Raw genomic sequence first — 20,467 nt, 5'->3', positions numbered from 1 at the left:
TGCTACATAATGTTATCGACATCCCTTATTTATTAGGTTGTTTAAATTTTAATGTCCCTAAATTTTGTAACTAATACTAAATATAACTAAAACTAAATATGCCCAAAATAGCTTTATCCATCGGTCATGTAACATGTATAATAAAAAATTTAGTACTATAGATATATTTTCATGTTCCCTTTTAAGTTATAAAAATTGATTGATTCTGACATTGATTTAACAATTCAATAATGAACGTTAATTTTGTCTTATGTAATTAATATATATTTTTTTTATGTTTTAATTTTTTTTAATTACTAATTTTAATTGATTTTTGTTTTTGTAATTATTGTTTTTATATCTTTAAATTTCTAGTTCTAGTTACTTTCTGCTTCTAATTTGTAATAGATATCAGTGGAAACTTGATTGGTTTATGTATTATTTTATTGTTTTTTCATATTACTATTGTACTGTTTGTTTCCCGAAAATAAATAAATAAATACCACTTGAATGTTCAGATGTGGAAAGTAAATTATATGATAGTGACGGTGAATTCTTAGATAGACAAATTGATCCACAAGGCAGTGATGATAACAGTGCTATTATTGAGAGTAGTGATGAGGAAATTCCTGATGAAGACAATATAGATCAGTCAAGTGACACTGATTGCGAAAATATTCCAAACAAACGTACGAGACGATGTATGCGATTTCCTTCCAGTTCTGAAGACGAAGGTGAAAATAACGTACCAAATCAGGAAATTGCAATCGCTTCAGACGGAACTATTACGCAAGAAAAATTGAAAGCATTTCTTGCAATATTGTACGCACGTGGAGCGTACGAAGGAAATACTTTGAGACTTCAATATTTGTGGAACAACAAGTGGGGACCATCATTTTTCTCCTGCACTATGAGTAGACGTGATTTTACTGAAATTCTGCGATACATTCGTTTCGACAAAAGAAATCAGAGAAGTCAACGTTTGCAAACAGAAAAGTTTGCTTTAGTCTCAGCAGTTTGGAATAAACTTATTGTAAACAGTCAAAATTGCTTCAAGCCGGGAACTTATATTACCGTCGATGAGCAACTTTTTCCATCAAAGGCCAGATGCAGATTTACTCAGTATATGCCAAACAAACCCCATAAATTTGGCATAAAATTTTGGTTGGCATCTGATGAAAAAACGAAATATGTGGTTTCCGTATTAAAGAAAAGACGAGACTCGAAATGCATCAACCCCCCTAAGTGAATTTGTCGTAATGAAACTTGTTGCACCGTATACCATGAAGGGTAGAACTGTAACAACTGATAATTTTTTTACAAGTATTCCTTTAGTGTTAAAATTAAAATCTAAAAATACTTCGTTGCTTGGAACAATACGCGTAAACAAGAGGGAACTGCCAAAAACTTGCAAACAAGACAGCATGGCCGTTTCTCAACGTTGTTGTACAAATCCAATGGATGCACATGTCAGATTAAGTAAGAAATAAATAAATAATTAGACAATTACAAATAAGGCTTACACTATGTATTGTATGTTTTAATCAATTCTGTAATAATAATAATTTAATTTAAGTTATTTTTGAATTGTGTTGATAACATTGATACTAAATAAGAGGGTACTTTGACTTTTCTGTTCAATATTGTGAGTCACGTGATTTTTAGTGAGGCTTATATAAGTGATGGAAGCTCGGTACAGAACGGTTCGCCACCGAATACGTTCTGAGCCGAGGTGCGATCTCATAGGAGACACCCTCAGGACGAACGTCACTCTCGAGTCCAAAAGGGTTCACTCTAAGGCCTCTGCCTCTTAACACTCGCCCCAACGTTCGGTGACGCTGTAAAGGCCAGTAGGGCCAACAGCAATACTCAACCATGATACAAAAAAAAAAGGTACAGGACGCTTTACTTCGACTTTACGCTTTACTCTTCCTGGAGCAGCAAGGTGCTAACATTTAAGGTACTGTTACGCGGGTTTCCGTTGGAGTCCTTTTAAAAAAACTATTTTTAAGGAAACAGAGTTTTATTAAGATTTAGACATAGAATTTAAGAAAAGGAAACAGTGGAAATATATAGAAAAGATGTCTGAACGGTATGACGGTGTAGCAAGTTTAATCTAATGCTTTTACTCACTTACGTTAACGTTCAGAGAGATGAATAATACAACGTTATTTAAACTTAGAAATGTGTATTAAGCACATACATTTAGCGATACAATTAGCGATAATAAAGCATAAATGAGGAGCGAGTACAGAGATAGTAACTAGCAGCTAGCAGCGCGGTAAGCGAGCGAATGGTGCAGTGCGCCGCAATCCTCGCCCGTCCCCCGCGCCGATCACGCGGTCCTGTCGTGCACCTTCGTCTGCGTGCACGCGCTTGATGCGTGATGCGTTTGCGCTCGGTGCAATAATAACACGCGGAGCGGCTATCGGGTGGCGGATGGTCGCCACAGTACTCCCCCTGGTAGACCGTGACTACGGGCGATAAAATTCCGGTATCCTAACTCGTCTGCCGCTACATGTTCGTTTGACGTCATCTTTGACCTCTGCTGGAACGTTTGCCTCCTTCGCCAGGTATGCCGGTTTCAGTCTGTCGACTGCCAATGTGACAGTCTTAGCGTTCATATCCAAGGTGAAGTACTTAGGTTGACGATTATGACCTTGTAGGGTCCGGCATATGGAGGTTCTAGTGCTCCTCTCAGTCTATCTTGCCGCACGAAGACATGGGAAGCTGTGTGAAGGTCCCGAGGAATGTAGAATGTGGAAGTGTTGTGCCAGGTGGTGGGACGAGGAGATAGCTTCGCCATGTACGCGCGCAGACGTGTCGCGTACTGTGTGACGTCGCCTATCTTGTCGTCGTTGCTCGGTCCGAAGAACTGACCAGGTAGGCGAAGGGGTTCGCCATACACTAGCTCGGCCGATGATGCTTGAATGTCTTCTTTCCAGGCACTACGCATGCCTAGAAGTACCAGTGGAAGCGCCTCCGTCCACTGCGAAGCAGGAGAATGGCACATTATTGCCGCCTTTAATTGGCGGTGAAGACGCTCGACGATACCGTTGGCTGCAGGGTGATAAGCGGTAGTACGCAAATGGCACGCACCAACCAAGGCCGTGAGAGCCTGGAAAAGGTGACTCTCAAACTGGCGACCACGGTCAGTAGTCACCCGCTCTGGGCAACCGAACCTGGCGAACCAGCCAGATACGAGAGCGGCAGCACACGTCTCGGCGGCGATGTCCCGAAGAGGATACGCTTCAGGCCATCGCGTAAACCTGTCGATAACGGTAAGGCAGTACCTGTAATCATAAGACAGAGGTAATGGTCCTACGATGTCGAGGTGTATGTGAGAGAACCTCGAGGAAGGTACAGGGAAAGGAGATAGAGGAGAGGTAGTGTGACGGAAAATTTTGGATTTTTGGCAATTTAGGCATTGCCTAGCCCACTCTCTACAGTTTTTGCGAATCCCTGGCCAAACAAATCTTTGTGTCACCAGTCGCACTGTAGCTGACGTTCCTGGATGATGCAGGTTGTGTAGCACATCAAAGACTTGCTTGCGGAATTCAGGTGTCACGTACGGTCGAGGTGTAGGCAGAGAAGTGTCGCAATAAACTGGTATGTTGCTGACGTCAGTACTCAGTTTCTGTAGTCTCAAGGTGGTGCCGTGTTTAAGAAGTTCCAGTAGTTCTGGGTCACCTTCTTGCGACTGTGCAAGCAACTGGTAATCAATTGTGGCGCTAACTACTTCGATGCGCGATAATGCATCAGCGACGACGTTGTCCCGACCAGATATGAATTTAATGTCCGTCGTAAATTGTGCAATGAAGTCGAGGGACCTGAATTGTCTGGGTGAACATTTGTCTCTATTGAGCGAAAAAGCAAAGGTGAGTGGCTTGTGATCAGTAAACACAGTGAAAGTTCTTGCTTCGACCATATGACGGAAATACTTAATAGCCTCGTAAACTGCCAGTAGTTCTCTGTCATACGGACTATACTTCTTTTGTGCTGAGCTAAGTTTATGAGAAAAGAAAGCCAAGGGTTGCCAGTCGTCGTTCTTGTTTTGTTGCAGCACTGCTCCGATAGCCAAATCCGAAGCGTCCGTGACGATGGCGAGCTCTGCATTAGGGTCTGGGTGAGATAATAGTGTAGCCTGTGACAAGGAACGTTTACACTCTTCAAAAGCTTTCAGAATCTCTGGAGTTAGTGTGATAGGCTGTGAGCCTTTGATGTGCGAACTGTATATTAGGATATTAGTAAGCGGTTCTTGAATTTTAGCAGCGTTTGGAATAAAACGTCGGTAAAAATTTACCATACCGAGGAAACGCTGGAGCTCCTTGACTGTTTTCGGTATCGTGAAAGCCTGGATAGCTTCAACCTTTGACTCCAAAGGCTTAGTACCAGCTGCTGAAACCTGATAGCCAAGAAATGTTATCTCCGACTGCCCGAGAATACATTTTGAAGAATTGACTAGTATTCCGTATTATTTGAGGCGTTAAAAAAGTTGTCGCAGGTGATCTTGATGCGCTTCTGGAGTAGGGGAGTACACTAAAATATCATCGATATATCCGTAGCAAAAATCCAAACCTAGTAGAACCTCATCAATAAATCTCTGGAAGGTTTGGGCGGCATTCCTCAGCCCAAAGGTCATGTACGGAAATTCGTAAAGACCGAAGGGGGTAGTAATAGCAGTCTTCGGAATATCAACAGGATTGACTGCTATCTGATTATATGCCTTGACCAGATCTATTGAAGAAAAGATGGTACATCCTGAGAGTTGATAGGCGAAATCATGAATATGACGTATGGGGTAGCGGTCTGGAATGGTTCTGGCGTTTAGGGCACGATAGTCGCCACATGGTCTCGATCCATCGTCTTTTTTCTTCACTAAGTGTAACGCAGAAGACCAAGGACTTTGGGAGCGCCGTGCTGTACCACAAACTAGCATCGCTTCAAACTCTTTCTTCGCAGCTTCTGTGCGAATTGGATCGAGTCGTCGAGGCTTAGAGGAAACGGGTGGACCCGGAGTCGTTTTTATGAAGTGCAGAGTACTGTGTTTAGGGGAAACCTGGACACCTGCGGGTCTAGTTATCTCTGGAAACTCTTTAAGTAGCGTATGGAACTCTGTCTTACCGGTAACGGCTTTGATGGAAGAGATGTCATCTATACCTTTATAGGAAGTAGCTACAACTGACAATGTTGTCACGCCGTCGACCAACCGCTGGTTCCTGCAGTCCACGAGCAGATTGTAATGGCTCAGGAAGTCCACTCCTATAATAGGCTTCGAAACATCTGCGATGGTGAATTTCCAGCCGAAGTCTCTCCTGAGGCCCAAGTTTAACTGTAAAAATACAGGTCCGTACGTGTGTATGGTAGTATTATTTGCTGCTATTAGGTCAAACTTGGACTTAAAACAGGGCGTCTTGATCGCCGATCGTGGAAAAACGCACAAATCGGAACCAGTATCTACGAGAAACTGCATTTTTGATGCACGATCAGTTACAAACAGACGGCCTGTAGCTGAGGGGCAGTCGTGGGCCGCTACTTCCGACTGCCCTTGGAGTTTTCCGACTGGAACGTGCAAGGCTGCTTACACTTGGCCGCTTTCGCACCAACTGTAAAATGGTACAAGGAGGATGGATGGTTTGCTGGAGGCTGTCTAGATTTAGAGCGGCTGCGTGAGCGGTACCTTTTATTCCGTGACTTTGAATGAGGTCTCTCTGATCGTTCGAGTCTACTGGAAAGTAAAGCCACTTGCCTGGTTAATTCCGCAATCTGCTGCGCCATTTCGCTCTGGGAAGATGCTGGAGCAGAAGAGGTGCTTGCCACCTGCGGTGAGGACGGTGCGATCTCATGCACCTTATCGGCCAGCTCTGCTAGTTTGTCCTTGTCGAGGTCCATCTGCGAAGCTATTACGGTCTGAATGTTCTGCGGCAACCTGCTGGACCTTATGGTTAATAGAAATTCGGACGGCACAGACGGACCGGCCAAACTAGCCAGGTAACGTAAAAATTGAGATGGCTTTCTATCTCCCAACTCCTCATGCATTAAAAGCTGCTTAACACGCTTCTCCTGTGATGCAGATAAGCGTTTAATAAGTTCTTGTTTTAATTTTTCATATTTATCTGTTTTTGGAGGGTTAGTAATAACGTCTTTCACCTCGATTGCGTGTTGATGATCTAATTGCGCGACTAAATAGTAAAACTTAGTTTCATCACTCGTTATTCGAGATAAAACGAACTGCGACTCGACCTGCGCAAACCATAAAGCCGGCTCTTCAGGCCAAAATGGCGGCACCCGCACGCCTATTCGCAAAACTTCCTCCTTAGAATGTGCCAGGCTTAAGTCTTCCTCACTCATGGTTGATAATTAAAAAAGTAAAAATTGCTCACCGCTTATGTCCAAACCAACCGCTATAATTCAAACGCAGTAAACATCCAACGCCTCTTTGTAACAATAAAATATTGCTTTGCCACGATCACGTCGGGGTCACCAATTGTAGCAAGTTTAATCTAATGCTTTTACTCACTTACGTTAACGTTCAGAGAGATGAATAATACAACGTTATTTAAACTTAGAAATGTGTATTAAGCACATACATTTAGCGATACAATTAGCGATAATAAAGCATAAATGAGGAGCGAGTACAGAGATAGTAACTAGCAGCTAGCAGCGCGGTAAGCGAGCGAATGGTGCAGTGCGCCGCAATCCTCGCCCGTCCCCCGCGCCGATCACGCGGTCCTGTCGTGCACCTTCGTCTGCGTGCACGCGCTTGATGCGTGATGCGTTTGCGCTCGGTGCAATAATAACACGCGGAGCGGCTATCGGGTGGCGGATGGTCGCCACAACGGATTCGGAGAGACTGACCATCATTCTTCGCTTTTGACTACTGAGCCATTATTGCTGTTGCAGCATGCTGAAGTGCACGTCAGCACATTAGGGTGCATCCACCAGGCGTAACAACCCCCCGCTTAGGTTGAAACTTCACGGTTGAAGCGTGAAGGTTTCTACTGGGATAGAGGTTTAAAGAACTCTCAAACGCGGTTGAGGTTCTGGAGGTTCTTGTAATTCGATATTTACAGAACTAGGAGGACTAGTAGGAAATCTAAGTTTTTTATAAAGATTCAGACATCTTCCTTTACAAAAATAGAAAATTATAAATAGAACAAATAGTAAAATTAACACATAAAGTATCATAGAATGATTGTATACAAGTTCGGAATTGTCGTCTAAATTTAAAGCGTTAACAATTTGCAGTATGTTATCTGTATCCGAATTTAATTTAATAAACTTATCTAAATTTAATTTGGGGTTGAATATTAAAGAACTAGAATTTACAGTATCATTGAATTTCTTAAAAGCAGTGAGGTTACAACAAGGGTCATTTATCAAGTTGAAGTCGGAGTGGACAGAATTTAATTTTATAATATTATTATTGGAACTTACTAATTTTATATCATCACAATATCCAATACATTTCGGCTTTAGGTTTAATATACCTGTTCCTAACAAATTTATATCAGCAATATCATTTTCGCAATCAATATGTAGTTTTGTAGGATTTGAATGTGTGAAAATCCATTGATTGTAGCCTAAGTATTGCCAGAAATGTAGGTTCCCTGAAATAAAATTTGTTCTACATTCCTTAGGAAGAGAATACAGAATCTTAGACATAATTTCTGTTTCACAAATAGGGTTATCGACAAGATTATATTCTTCTACATTTTTACAGATATAGTTTTCATTAAGAATAAGTTTACAATCATTAAGGCCGTTAAGTAAACAATAACTGGATTTATCTTTGTTAACAGCTATATAATTTGCAGATGGAACAATAAAAGCAAATGAGTTAGATACATTATTATTATGAGGTAAGGGAACTGGAATAATTTTAAACACATTAAATTGAGAAATAAGAACTAGAGGAATTTTAATTGTAAACAATAATTTGTTATCTATGATATAAGAAACGATTTCAGATAGTTTGATTATAAGATGAATATTTTCTAACTCTAAAGGTACAGGAAATTCTGAAAACTTAGGTATATATTTAACATTCATAAAAAGTTCATTATATAAATCTTTAGGAGTAATGACAGAAGGATGCAGAGTATTAGTTTTTTGTTTTTTGGCAAAAAGAATAGAATTAATTATGTCTTCCAGTTTATATGACATATTTAGAAGAGCTGATTGGAGTACATTAAATACTTCTTGAACAGTAGCTCGAAATAAAAGAGAATTATTATTAACAGTCATACTCGTGAGGCGAGACGTCAAATTTTCAATAACTTCATTTAATCTTTCTTCATTTTCATTGATTATTGTGAGTGACTCATTAAATTTAGAAATAGCAGACTTTGATATGATAAGGTTTTCTTTGACAAGATCTAGTAGCTTCTTATCATTATTTTTAAGGTGCTCAATTGCATTAGCATAGCGAATTGCATAATTTTCATCCATGGTGCCAAATACATGTTTGAAAACGGTACCGATGCCAGAGAACCAGGCGGACCTTTCATACTTAGAAGGAATAAGATGAGTGTTTGGGGTTCTTGTTGAGAGTTTTAAAATGAGAATATACAACTCTTGCGCGTATAACATATATTTTTTAACGTTACAAAAATGTTTTGATTAACCGTCGGTAGCGTGAGAACGATTCGAGGGCGAGGCTTCTTTCAACGGCCTCTTTCAAGTGGCGTTCCGTTCTACGTCTTGACATGCCCCCGGCCTTGGAAGCTCCAAATTCCAAGAGTTTACGTTGTCCGCTGCATCCAGAGGTAGCGGGCAAGTTTTAGAGAAGGCGCGCCGTGTAATTGCGCCGGATGCGACTCTAATGGCAGCAACTCTAGAAACTCCATCCTTCCCAGGGAACGTAGATACGATCCGGCCCATGCTCCACTTTAACGGAGGGCTGTTGTCATCTTTGATAAGGACAAGAGTGCCTTCTTTTAATGAATCTCCACTCTTCATCCACTTTGTCCTCACTTGTAGCTCCGAAACGTACTCTTTTGACCAGCGGGTCCAAAAGTGTTGTCGGACTTGCTCAACTCGTTGGTACCGCGTGAGTCGCTGAAGTGCAGCTTGCTCATAGTCTTCACTAGCAGGCGACGTCAGTGGACGACCAACCAAGAAATGGGCAGGAGTGAGTGGGGAAAAATCATTGGGATCCGTTGACATAGGAGAAATAGGACGGGAGTTCAGGACAGCTTCTACCTGTGTTAAGACTGTACTAAACTCTTCAAATGTAAAATGAGCGTTGCCTAGCACCCTTTTAAGGTGATGCTTACATGACTTCACCCCCGCTTCCCATAGACCACCAAAATGAGGGGAATAAGGGGGAATGAAACTAAATTTAATATTATTGTTAATAGCATAATCTCTAATATTATCTGCGCAATTATTTAAAAATTTTGAAAATTCTGTCATTAAGCCAGTGAAGTTTCTTCCATTGTTCGAGAATACTTCTGCTGGTTTACCTCGACGTGAGATGAATCGCTTGAGCGCAAGTAAATATGCATCAGTAGACAAATCACCCACTAATTCGAGATGGATGGCTAGTCGCTTAGTTGGTAAATTGCCCATCAGTGGACACAGAGTCTTGCCACGAAACCGCGTGCAAACAACACACTCGTGCACAACCCTCTTGGCAAGATTCCTGCCGCTGACTGGCCACCACGTTTCCCGAATGGTAAATAATAACAACTGTGGTGCTGCGTGTAACAGTTTTATGTGTTCATGGCGAAATAACAGGTAAGTAAAATGATGTTTAGATGAAAGTAGAATAGGATATTTTTTATTATAATCGAATTGAAAAACGTTAGACAATCTTCCCCCTACTCTTAATAATTTATTTTCATCCATAAATATATTTAAATTTTTTAAATTACTTTTAGTTTTTGCTTAATTTTTATACATTGTATCATACTCAGGAAACGATTCGCGCTGCGACAACAAAGCAAGCGTGCTAACAGCGTCTCGCAGCTCATCCACACTCAACGCACCCGTTTGTTTTGTGTTTGTCTTACGCGTGTTATATAAAAAACGTTTAACGTATGCCATGGTGCGTTGGATGCGGTTGAACCGCGAGAAAATGGAAATAAATCATTACAATCACCAAAGGTGTTACTTTGTATACTTAAACATTTAACTTCCGGTAGATTGTCTGCGTTTGTCATGGTCGTATGTACCTGAGCTGAACGTGACGTAAAATTAGGATCGTGAAGAAAACTTGGGCCTTCCCACCACAACCCCAGGTCTTTTAATGTCGATAAATCGGTACCTCGTGACACTAAATCAGATGGGTTATCGTGTGTTGCGACGTGCCTCCATACAAAGTCACGCGTCAGCTCCTGTACTTCGACTACCCGGTTCTGTACATATATTTTTAATTGATAAGGTGCCATACGTAACCATCCTAAAACGATAGTTGAATCGCTCCAGAGTATGACGTCATCGAACTGACAACGGAGTGATTCAATTATCTTCACAGCAAGCCTAGCTCCCGTTATAGCGCCGCACAGCTCAAGCCTAGGAACAGTTAGTTTTTAAGGGGGCTACTTTGTCCTTAGCGCATAACAACCTTATTGTAACACCTTCTTGCGTAAAGGTACGTACGTATGCATATGCCCCGTAAGCTACTTGAGAGGCATCAGTAAAAATGTGTAGTTCTGAACGAATGTGAGACCTAGCAAATGTATGGCGCGGTATACGTATGTTACAAAGTTCATTGAGACTATTTAAAAACTTATTAAATTCATTTGACACATCGTGAGGTAACTCTGTGTCCCAATCAATCTTTAACAACCATAATTTTTGTAATATAATTTTAACAGATATTATAGTCGCGCTTAACAAGCCTAAGGGATCAAAAATTTGAGATATAATCGATAATATACCACGTTTCGTTATCTTATTAGGGTGAACATCAATTTTAGTTTGATAATTAAGCTGATCAGAGTGACTAAGCCAACTCAATCCAAGTGTTTTTGACTGTGATTGTTCACCTAATGAAAGATTTTTAAACACTTGTGTTTCCGATTGTACATTATCCCGTTCAAAATTAAATAACCATTTACGAAGAGGAAAGCAACCCGAAGCTAAAACTTTAGTAGTTTTTTCGCATAATTCTAATAATTCATGCTTATTATTGCTCCCCGTAATCATATCATCAACATAAAAGTCCTGTATTATTATTCGTTTAACGTCAAGGTCATTGCACTCGATAGCTAATTGTCGCAAACATCTCACGCTTAGAAAAGGCGCCGACGCAGTCCCGTAGGTCACCGTGTTCAATCTATAGCTCTCGATGGGTGCATCTGGATTGCTTCGCCATAATATAAGCTGGAGGTCGCGTTGATTTTCCACGACTAACACCTGCCTATACATCTTCTCGATGTCGGCACAGGCTATATAAGTATTTTCGCGAAATCTCAATAGAATAGAAAATAAATCGCCTTGAATGGCTGGTCCGACCATCTGCAAATCATTTAAAGATTTATTAGTTGTTGCTTGCGCACTCGCGTCGAACACAACCCGCAATTTTGTAGTTGTACTATTTTCATTAAACACACAAAAATGCGGCATGAAATAATTTATATTATTATAAGTGTAAACACGACTCATGAGACCTAATTTAATGTATTCATCTATAAATTCTTTATATAATTGTTTACAAGTCGGTGAAAGAGAAAGTCTTTTCTCGAGAGAAACAAAACGTTTATACGCTTGTGTGTATGATTCGCCTAACATAGCTGGCGAATCTTTAAAAGGAATCGAAACAATAAACCGGCCTTCGTTATCGCGTTTAGTATTTGTTATAAAATGATTCTCACAATTTTGTTCAATATCAGACAACATGCGACATCTATCGGGAATTTCTTCAATCTCCCAAAACTTTCGTAATTGTGAATCTATATTTTGCGACAAATTACAACAAACAGTGTTGTTAGAACACGCGAATGTACTTATCGGTCCCGACACTATCCAACCTAGTTTAGTATTTTGTAGGTAAGGGCCGCACTCGAGACGTATTTTTCCGTCACATAATAATTCCCAAAAGTGATCAGCACCTATCAAAATATCAATCGGATTACCTTCTAGGTACGAGGGATCCGCTAGCGTAATATTATTAGGAATTATTATTTTATTTATGTTTATAGGTATAGACGGCATACTAGCGACTATTTTTGGCAATACGTAACATTGTAAACAAGTTGTATATTCTCCGTCTAAGGAACGAATATTAATTTTACAGGATTGGAAACTTTGCGTGATAGAATTACCAATTTCTTGTATTTTTTGAATGGACTGTACTACTGGCGCGTTAATTTGATCACATAGTGATTTTCGAATAAAACAGCATTGGCTGCCACTATCTAGTAGAACGCGGCAAGTAATTGCATTCCCTAATTCATCTACAATATTGATTAACGCGGTTGAAAGCAAAACAGGGCTAGTAAGCGACGACTGCGCGGCTTGTACGTCTACATTACCTATAGTCACCTGCGATGAATAGGATTGCATTTGTGTGCGTTGAACTAATTGAGAAGGATCACTACTACACTCGCCTTGCTCGTGCGCCGACAGCAGCGACCTCCGTCCCTCAATGGGGCTGCGGCTATGCTCGCGATGAATGATCGTGTTGTGCTTAGCGTTGCACTTCCTACACGGTCCAAACTTACAAGTCTCTGCGCTATGTGCGGGACGCAAACAGTTTTTACATAATTTGTTATTAGTTATGAAATTAATCTTATCATCTATGGTTAAATCTAGGAATTTTTGACACGAATATAAGTAGTGATCGATTTTACAATAAGGGCATTGTTTTTTATTAAATTTATCGTGTTTTGACTTAGTTAAATTGCAGTGAATTTTAGAAATATTATGTGAAGTTTTAGTGTTAATTTTAGACTCGTAACTGTGTTTTGTATGTGAAGCTTGTAATGTTTCAAGCATATCCGCCCTTGATTTTAGAAATTGTAACAAATCATCTACTTCTATTCGTGTTTTAGACTTCTGAGCTTCTTTCTTTTTGTGTTCTTGTAATAAAATATCACTCCTATACTGCTCCCATTCGCGTTCAGTGGAGCTGTCAAGTTTAGTAACAATTAAGTAAATAACTATGGAATTCCAATGCTCAGTGGGCTCGCCTAATAACTTTAATGATCTTAGATTTTTAAGTACAGTATCAATTAATTTACGTAATAATACAGGTGACTCATACGTTAGGTGCTTAAGATTAACCAGAGCTTTTATGTGATTATGAATAAGAAATAAGAAGCCTACTGTTGTTATACCTATTCATAAGCAATTCCCAAGCGGTATAGTAATTATCAGAGGTAAATTCAAGGGAGTCTATAACTAATGAAGCCGTACCTTTTAAAGATGACTTGAGATAGTGAAATTTTTGAATATTACTTATGTCTTTAGAGGTATGAACTAGTGAGATATACGTATTCTTAAATTCTAGCCACTGATCATAGCTACCATCGAAAGTAGGCAAATTAATTGTAGGCAATTTAACTGACTGATGCACACTCAAACTGTCTTCACTGATTTGTATATTAGGTGAAGCACAATCTATGTCTAAAATGCAATTTGCTTGCGCTAATATACCATAGTACTTACATTTAAACGATTCCCTCTCGTCAAGTTGCTCATCACTTTGAGACTCAGGAAGAACCTCATCTAGCTTATTTTGCACTTGATTAAAATCTGAAAATATATTAATTGCACCTTTAATTCTTAAATTTAATTCCATTCTTTTATTTCGGTCTAAAACCTGATCCTTGTACGAATTAACATAGGCAGATAACTTGGTAAGGCGGCCTTTCAGGGATCCTCTTTGTTTGGTCAACTCCTTGATTAACTGCGTCGTTGGATCTCCAAGTGGTGATACCGGTAGTGGTACTATAAGTTCTGGTTTCGACATTTTGAGATCCGACTCGAAGCACCAATGTTTGGGGTTCTTGTTGAGAGTTTTAAAATGAGAATATACAACTCTTGCGCGTATAACATATATTTTTTAACGTAACAAAAATGTTTTGATTAACCGTCGGTAGCGTGAGAACGATTCGAGGGCGAGGCTTCTTTCAACGGCCTCTTTCAAACGGCGTTCCGTTCTACGTCTTGACAATGAGAAATAGAATAGTAGTCTGTCAACAAGTCATCGAACATGGAATTTAAAGATTTTGAAATATAGTTTCGCACTCAGATTTATCGATTTCTTTATTCGCAGGACAAAGATGCTGAGAAGTTTGTAAAACATTTTTAATGTTATCTATATGTGGTTTAATATATTCTATTTCTATAGGTACAATAATATGCAAATGGTCATTGACCTTTTTTAGAGAACCTAAAGGATTAAAATAGATTCCTGGGCTCTTCGTTATTTATTCGACGAATTCTTCGCGTTTAAAACCATAACAGAAAGCCAGGCTGTAAAATGAAAGAAAGGGAAAGAGTCAAATATAATTTGTAAAAAAGTGGAGTGTAAATAAATTTCATAGTAAAACGAAAACGCAATAACGTGAAAAGGAACAATGTATAAAATCGTGTATAAAAGTATATAAGTTTAAATTTATAATCTAGAATAATGATAATAATGTATAACTAAAACTAAGAATATGATGTCGAAGGACATCAACCATTTATCACGAACAGTATTTTTAAGATTTTTTTTTTTTTTACATTAGCAGCCCGTAAATGTCCCACTGCTGGGATAAAGGCCTCCTCTCCCTTTGAGGAGAAGGTTTGGAGCAAGAAATAGTAGAACATAATTGAATTTATAAAATAAAGGAATATAATTATGACTCAACTGAGTTGGCATGTTTTATTTGGTCATAATGATGCTTAACATGTCGCCTGTTAATGAGCAGAGATAAGGTATGGTTTCCATGAATCTTTACTACTTTGTATGGACCTTTCCATACAGGTGACAGGGCTTTTCTTAACCGTAAATGATTTTTAAGATACACTAAGTCACCAACTTTGTAAGTTACAGGACGGGTATGTTGGTCATAATATGTTTTAGAAGTATGTTTGGACTTGGAAATATTTTCTAGGGCTTTAGTTCTCGAGATTTTAAGGCGATGATTCAGCATTTGAATATACTCATGGTAAGTACCACTAGATTGAGAGTCATAGATAGAGTCTGGGAGATAGGGTTTATGACCAAAGACAAGTTCATAAGGTGTGAATTTAGTTGTAGTATGTACGTTAGTATTATAGGCCAGTATGGCTGTGTAGATATATTGATGCCAGTTAGTTTGACTTTCGTTGATATATGATTTAAGATATTCTTTGAGTGTAGAATGGCTCCTCTCTAAAGCACCTTGAGTTTGGGGATGGTATGGTGAGGACCATATTTGTTTAATTTTTAAGAATTCGCAAGTTTTCTTGAATACATCTGCAGTAAAGTAGTTTTAGTACCTTGATCGGTTAGAATCATTTTAGGAATGCCAAATAAAGAAATAAAGTGGATGAGACATTCACAGGTTTCTTCTGTCGTAGCATTTGTAATTGGATGGGCAATAGAATATTTAGTGAGATCATCCTGAAGGGTTAGTATAAATCTTAGATTTATTTGACCGGCATCGGGGAGAGGACCAACAATGTCTAGACTAATTCTTTCAAACCTGACCATACTACTAGACCTGCAATAGGTATGTCGTGATTTTCTTTAAGGATTTTGGGAATTTCGCTAGGGGTTGGAAAGATAATTGTATTTCTATAAATTTTGACTATTATATTTGTGTTGTTAAAAAGATACTTTATCATATTATAAAGTTTTATGTAATTAATTTTAACGAAAGGATCTTTGAAATCGGAAATGGCAATTTCATTTCAGGAATCTGGACAGTTAATTAATATTTCATTCCGAATGTTTTTTAAAGATTCAAATAAGTCAGGATATCTAATATTGTCAAAATGATGAACTTTAGTGAAAAGGAAATAATATAGTTTATTGTTGTACTCGAGACTTAAGAAGGAATTTAGTTTTCTTTCTCTATTTATAAATTCGGTGTTGTCTTTTTGATTGGATAAAACTTCTTCAATATAGGGGTTGCTTTCATCCAAATCAATAGACGTTGGTAAAATAACTACTTTGCATTCAGAGGACAAGAGATTATTTGTGTATTCATGTATTACTGTATTGAAATCCTTTTTAGTATACGTTAAGTTTAAGAAATCAGTGTAGTATTCGTCGGAATTCATTGGACTGAGTAGGTCAGCGAATATTTCTCTGTTAGGACTATTCAGAATATTATCAAGGTGAGGATTAGCATTTTTTATATCTTCTTTTCCAGGATTAATGGGAACACTCGAGACATCGTCAAGGTTACTCACCTTATAGGTTACTCACCTTATGGGCTTAGTATTTTTTCATTTTCAGGTATAGGGTTAGTTGACTCAGGTAAGGTTTCAGGGTTTTGAAAACTTGTTGAAGGTTGTGGATCGGGTTCGACAGTGACGGGTACCTCATCATTAATAGAATTGAGATAATCTAATACTTCCTGTTCTATTTCAGGATTAAGAAGACCAGAAACATTTGAAGGAGGAGACACTAAAAGGTTTTGCAAATCAGGTGAGTTTGAACTTTGTTGTGGTTGCGCAAGATTTGAATTGTTTTGATCAGAATAAATGGGATTTACGGGATATCTTGAAAGAGCATCAGCCGCTGAGTTCAGTTTGCCTTTTCGGTATTGAATATCGTAATCAAACTCTTCTAATTTTAATCGCCAACGCTGCAGTTTGCTACTTGGATCTTTATGATTGAATAACCATTTTAGGGGTCTGTGATCGGTTATTATTTGAAATTTGCGCCCATAAAGATAAGGGCGAAACATTTTGCATCCAAATAAAATGGCTAGTAATTCTTTTTCTGTAGTGCTATAATTCACTTCACTTTTATTTAAAGTTCCTGAGGCGTAGGCAATCGGTTGTTCTTTGCCAGGATCGCCTTGTGATAAAATTGCGCTGATGGCGTAATTTGAGGCATCACACGTAAGGGTAAATTGTTTAGCAAAATCTGGATATATTAGAAGGGGAGGTGAAACGAGACGAGATTTTAGGATTTCGAAAGCTAATTGGTGTTCATTTTCCCAAATAAAAGGAACGTCTTTCTTTAAGAGGCAAGTTAAAGGTTTTGCTGTTTTTGAAAAATCGGGTATAAATTTTCTATAATAGGACATGAGGCCTAAGAAAGATTTCACGTCTTTTGGACACTTTGGTGTTGGGAAATTATTCACGGCTTTTACTTCCTCGGGGTCAGGTCTCACGCCTTTATCAGTGATGAGATGACCGAGGTAGGAGACTTCTTTACGTAGGAATTCACATTTGTCCGGCTAAAGCTTGAGATTTTATTCTCTAAGACGTTTAAATATGGTTTCAAGATGATGTATATGCGTTTCGAGATCATAGGAATAGATTACAATATCATAGAGATATACGAAATATCTTGTGCCTTGTAGGCCTGTAAGTACGGTATTCATTAACCTCTGGAATGTCGAGGGAGCATTTTTAAGCCCAAATGGCATGCGTTGAAATTCGAAATGACCTTGGGGAACGTTAAAGGCTGTTTTGGCTGCGTCTTTTGATGCCATTTTAATCTGATGAAAACCGGATGCCAAGTCGAGTGTTGAAAAATATTTTGATTTGCCAAGTTGATCCAGGATTTCATTTATGTTAGGTATCGGATATGAATCTCCGATAGTTATGTCATTAAGTCGCCTATAATCTATTACGACTCTCCATTTACGCTGGCCAGAAGCATCCAACTTCTTCGGGACAACCCAAATGGGGGCAGACCATGGGGACATAGATGGCTTAATAATTCCGTCTTTTAACATTTTATCAACTTGGTTTTGGACCTCCTGTTTGTGACACTCGGGAAATCTGTATGATTTTACATTGATTGGTTCATTAGTTGTAGTATTAATTTCATGTTCCAAGGCATTAGTAAAAGATAAACGATCACCAGGTAGGTAAAATATATCGGAATAATTAGAACATATTTCATAAAGGGCATTGGCTTCTTCGACGTTTAAATGCGAGGCTCTGAGCTGATTTAACACTTCTTGAGTACGTGTAATAGAGTCATAAGGTTGTATAGCATTTATAGGAATTTTTAGGGAATTCTTTTCAGAAACAGCGTCATAATCAGGTTCAATAGGAACGAGATTTAGAAGTAAATTAGAATTAAGAGGCTTAGGTGATTCAGAGGTATTAATAACAGATATATTTATCCTATTATTATTCTTTACTCGCACTATACAATTGGCTATGAGGATGTCTTTAAATTGAGTTTGATCTAGTATAAGACCCTCTTTCAACTCGGGATTTGAAACGGAACATTCTATAATCATTTCAGATCTGGCGGGAATTGTATACACAGGTTCATGAAAATGCATTGGTATTTTAATTCCTTTGATTTCAAGTTTATTTGATGTATAGTTAATGTTACAACCAAATGAGTTAAGCATGTCTGTATCTATGATCCCATCATAAGGTAAGTCGATATCATTTATAACATGAAATTTATGTTGAATATATTTATTTACAGGCTCAGAGATTTTTATTTTTAACAAGAAATGTCCGGATGTTTTAGTAGTACATTTGACAGGGTCAATACCTTTTAAATTTATTTTCTCTTTTATTAATTTTGGCGAATTTTGAATGGATCTGGATTTTATCAAACTTTGTTATGATTTATGTTAATTTCGTAAACTTTGTTTTCTATTACAGGCTCTACGGATACAGTGGACGTTGCGGATACAGCGGATTCAGTGGATACAGCGGTTTCACAAGATACGGTGGGTGTTGTAGGTACAACGGATACAGTGGGTGTAATGGATACGGAAGATACAGGGTGTGGAAAACACAGTGGACACAGTGGATACAGCGGATACAGAGGATACAGTGGTCGCTGATGTAACAGCGGATACAGAGGATACAGTGGTCGCGAATGTAACAGCGGATACAGAAGATACAGTGGTCGCTGATGTTACAGCGGATACAGAAGATACAGTGGTCGCTGATGTAACAGCGGATACAGTGGATTCAGTGGATTTATTAAGTAGAAAGGCGTCGGATTTAATAATTGGATGGTGTCTCGCACGACACCGATACGAGACTTGACTTAGTTTTTTGAATTGTCAACTTCGTCACATCATCAGTGTTAGCACTCAAAGGTTCAGACACAAAATTAACACGAGGTTGTGGTCTAAATGGAGTAGAAGATGGAGGGCGATTGCGATTGTTATACTCGCGTTTTCGACACTGATCAATTGTGTGCCCTATAGCTTTGCAATATCTACAAATTATAAGATTACGAGTAGGAGGGCTATAGTTTGAGTTTGTAAAGTTTGGCCGCTGCAAAGTCTTTGGTTGTGAGTCTCTCTGTCGATTAAATGAACTTATTGATTTATTTTGATTAAAATTGTGTTGTTGTGATCTCTTATATACAGACTCCATGATACGCTCTTCTAATATCGCGATATTGATTGCTTTGTTTAAATTTATTGGAGACTTGCATCTGACTGTCAGTGACAAATTTGGCTTAAGGTCCATTATGAAATGGCGGTCCTACCAGCGAGTTCTGACTTTGGATGATTCGCAAGAGAAATCTCGGACAATAGTTGCGATAAATACGTTTCAATTTTTAGTGCATATTGATTAATAGTTTCGGTCTGGCCTTGTCTGCTCTCTTGGAGGACAGTTAACAAATGGAAATAATGTTTTCTATCAGAAAATTGTGTCTTAAGAAACTCTCGGAGCTGGTCCCAAGAGTTAAACTCTTTGATGGAGCAGGCAAGCTCAGCCTTTCCCTCGAGTTGACATAAAATATATTTTAATAAAATTGACTTTTGTGTTTCGGTTGCTAGTTCAATTGCATTATTACAGTTTATTATGAAGGAATTAAGCCCTTCTCGGTTACCATTATATGGCTTTATAAATTTAAATAGCGTGTTGATATCCATGTCGGTTTTTGCTTTAGATCTAGTGACTCGCGGGGATAATATGGGAGACTGCGGAATCTCGGAGTTAGGCTCCGGGACGTCAAGCTTTAAATCTGTTTCTGATTTTAAGGCTTTAGGCATAATATAATGTTATGTAAGAAAGGAACTTTTTTTGTAATACAACCGGACACAGTGAAATATAGCAATACGGAGAGCTAAAATAAAATAAAGAACGAGCAAACACACAAAAAAAAATGAATACAGAGAAATTAATACACGGTGAATTGTTATGACTAACTTACTGGAATGTAGCGATGATAAGGAGTGACGCGACACGCATACTTGAGCCGATGTCTAGACGCTGACGATGCGTGAACAGTGGGAAACAGCGGTATCTCGACGACGAAGTGCCGGGGACATGATGATATTTCACAGCAAGTCGAATGATGATGATTTTCTTTGTCTTTGAAATAGCAGAGTCAGGATGCGGAGACGGTGAGAGATGCAGAGTCGAGGTAAGTATTCTTTCGTCACTCTCC

At 38.7% G+C, this 20,467-nt stretch overlaps 1 protein-coding gene and 1 pseudogene across 1 annotated transcript; both read right to left on the bottom strand.

The window, feature by feature from the left end:
• Positions 1–5,511: 5,511 nt before the first annotated feature.
• Positions 5,512–6,330, bottom strand: LOC125075530. Its single transcript, XM_047687243.1, has one exon. It carries the CDS (start codon positions 6,328–6,330, stop codon positions 5,512–5,514), a length of 819 nt encoding a protein of 272 aa, XP_047543199.1.
• A 2,328-nt stretch (positions 6,331–8,658) lies between these two features.
• LOC125075529 lies at positions 8,659–13,900 on the bottom strand (annotated as a pseudogene).
• Between the last annotated feature and the right edge of the window lie 6,567 nt (positions 13,901–20,467).

The sequence above is a fragment of the Vanessa atalanta genome, chromosome W (assembly GCF_905147765.1).
Source record: "Vanessa atalanta chromosome W, ilVanAtal1.2, whole genome shotgun sequence".
Lineage (NCBI taxonomy): Eukaryota > Metazoa > Arthropoda > Insecta > Lepidoptera > Nymphalidae > Vanessa > Vanessa atalanta.
The sequence above is the reverse complement of the archived record's forward strand: the minus strand, read 5'-3'. Positions and strand labels throughout refer to the sequence as shown.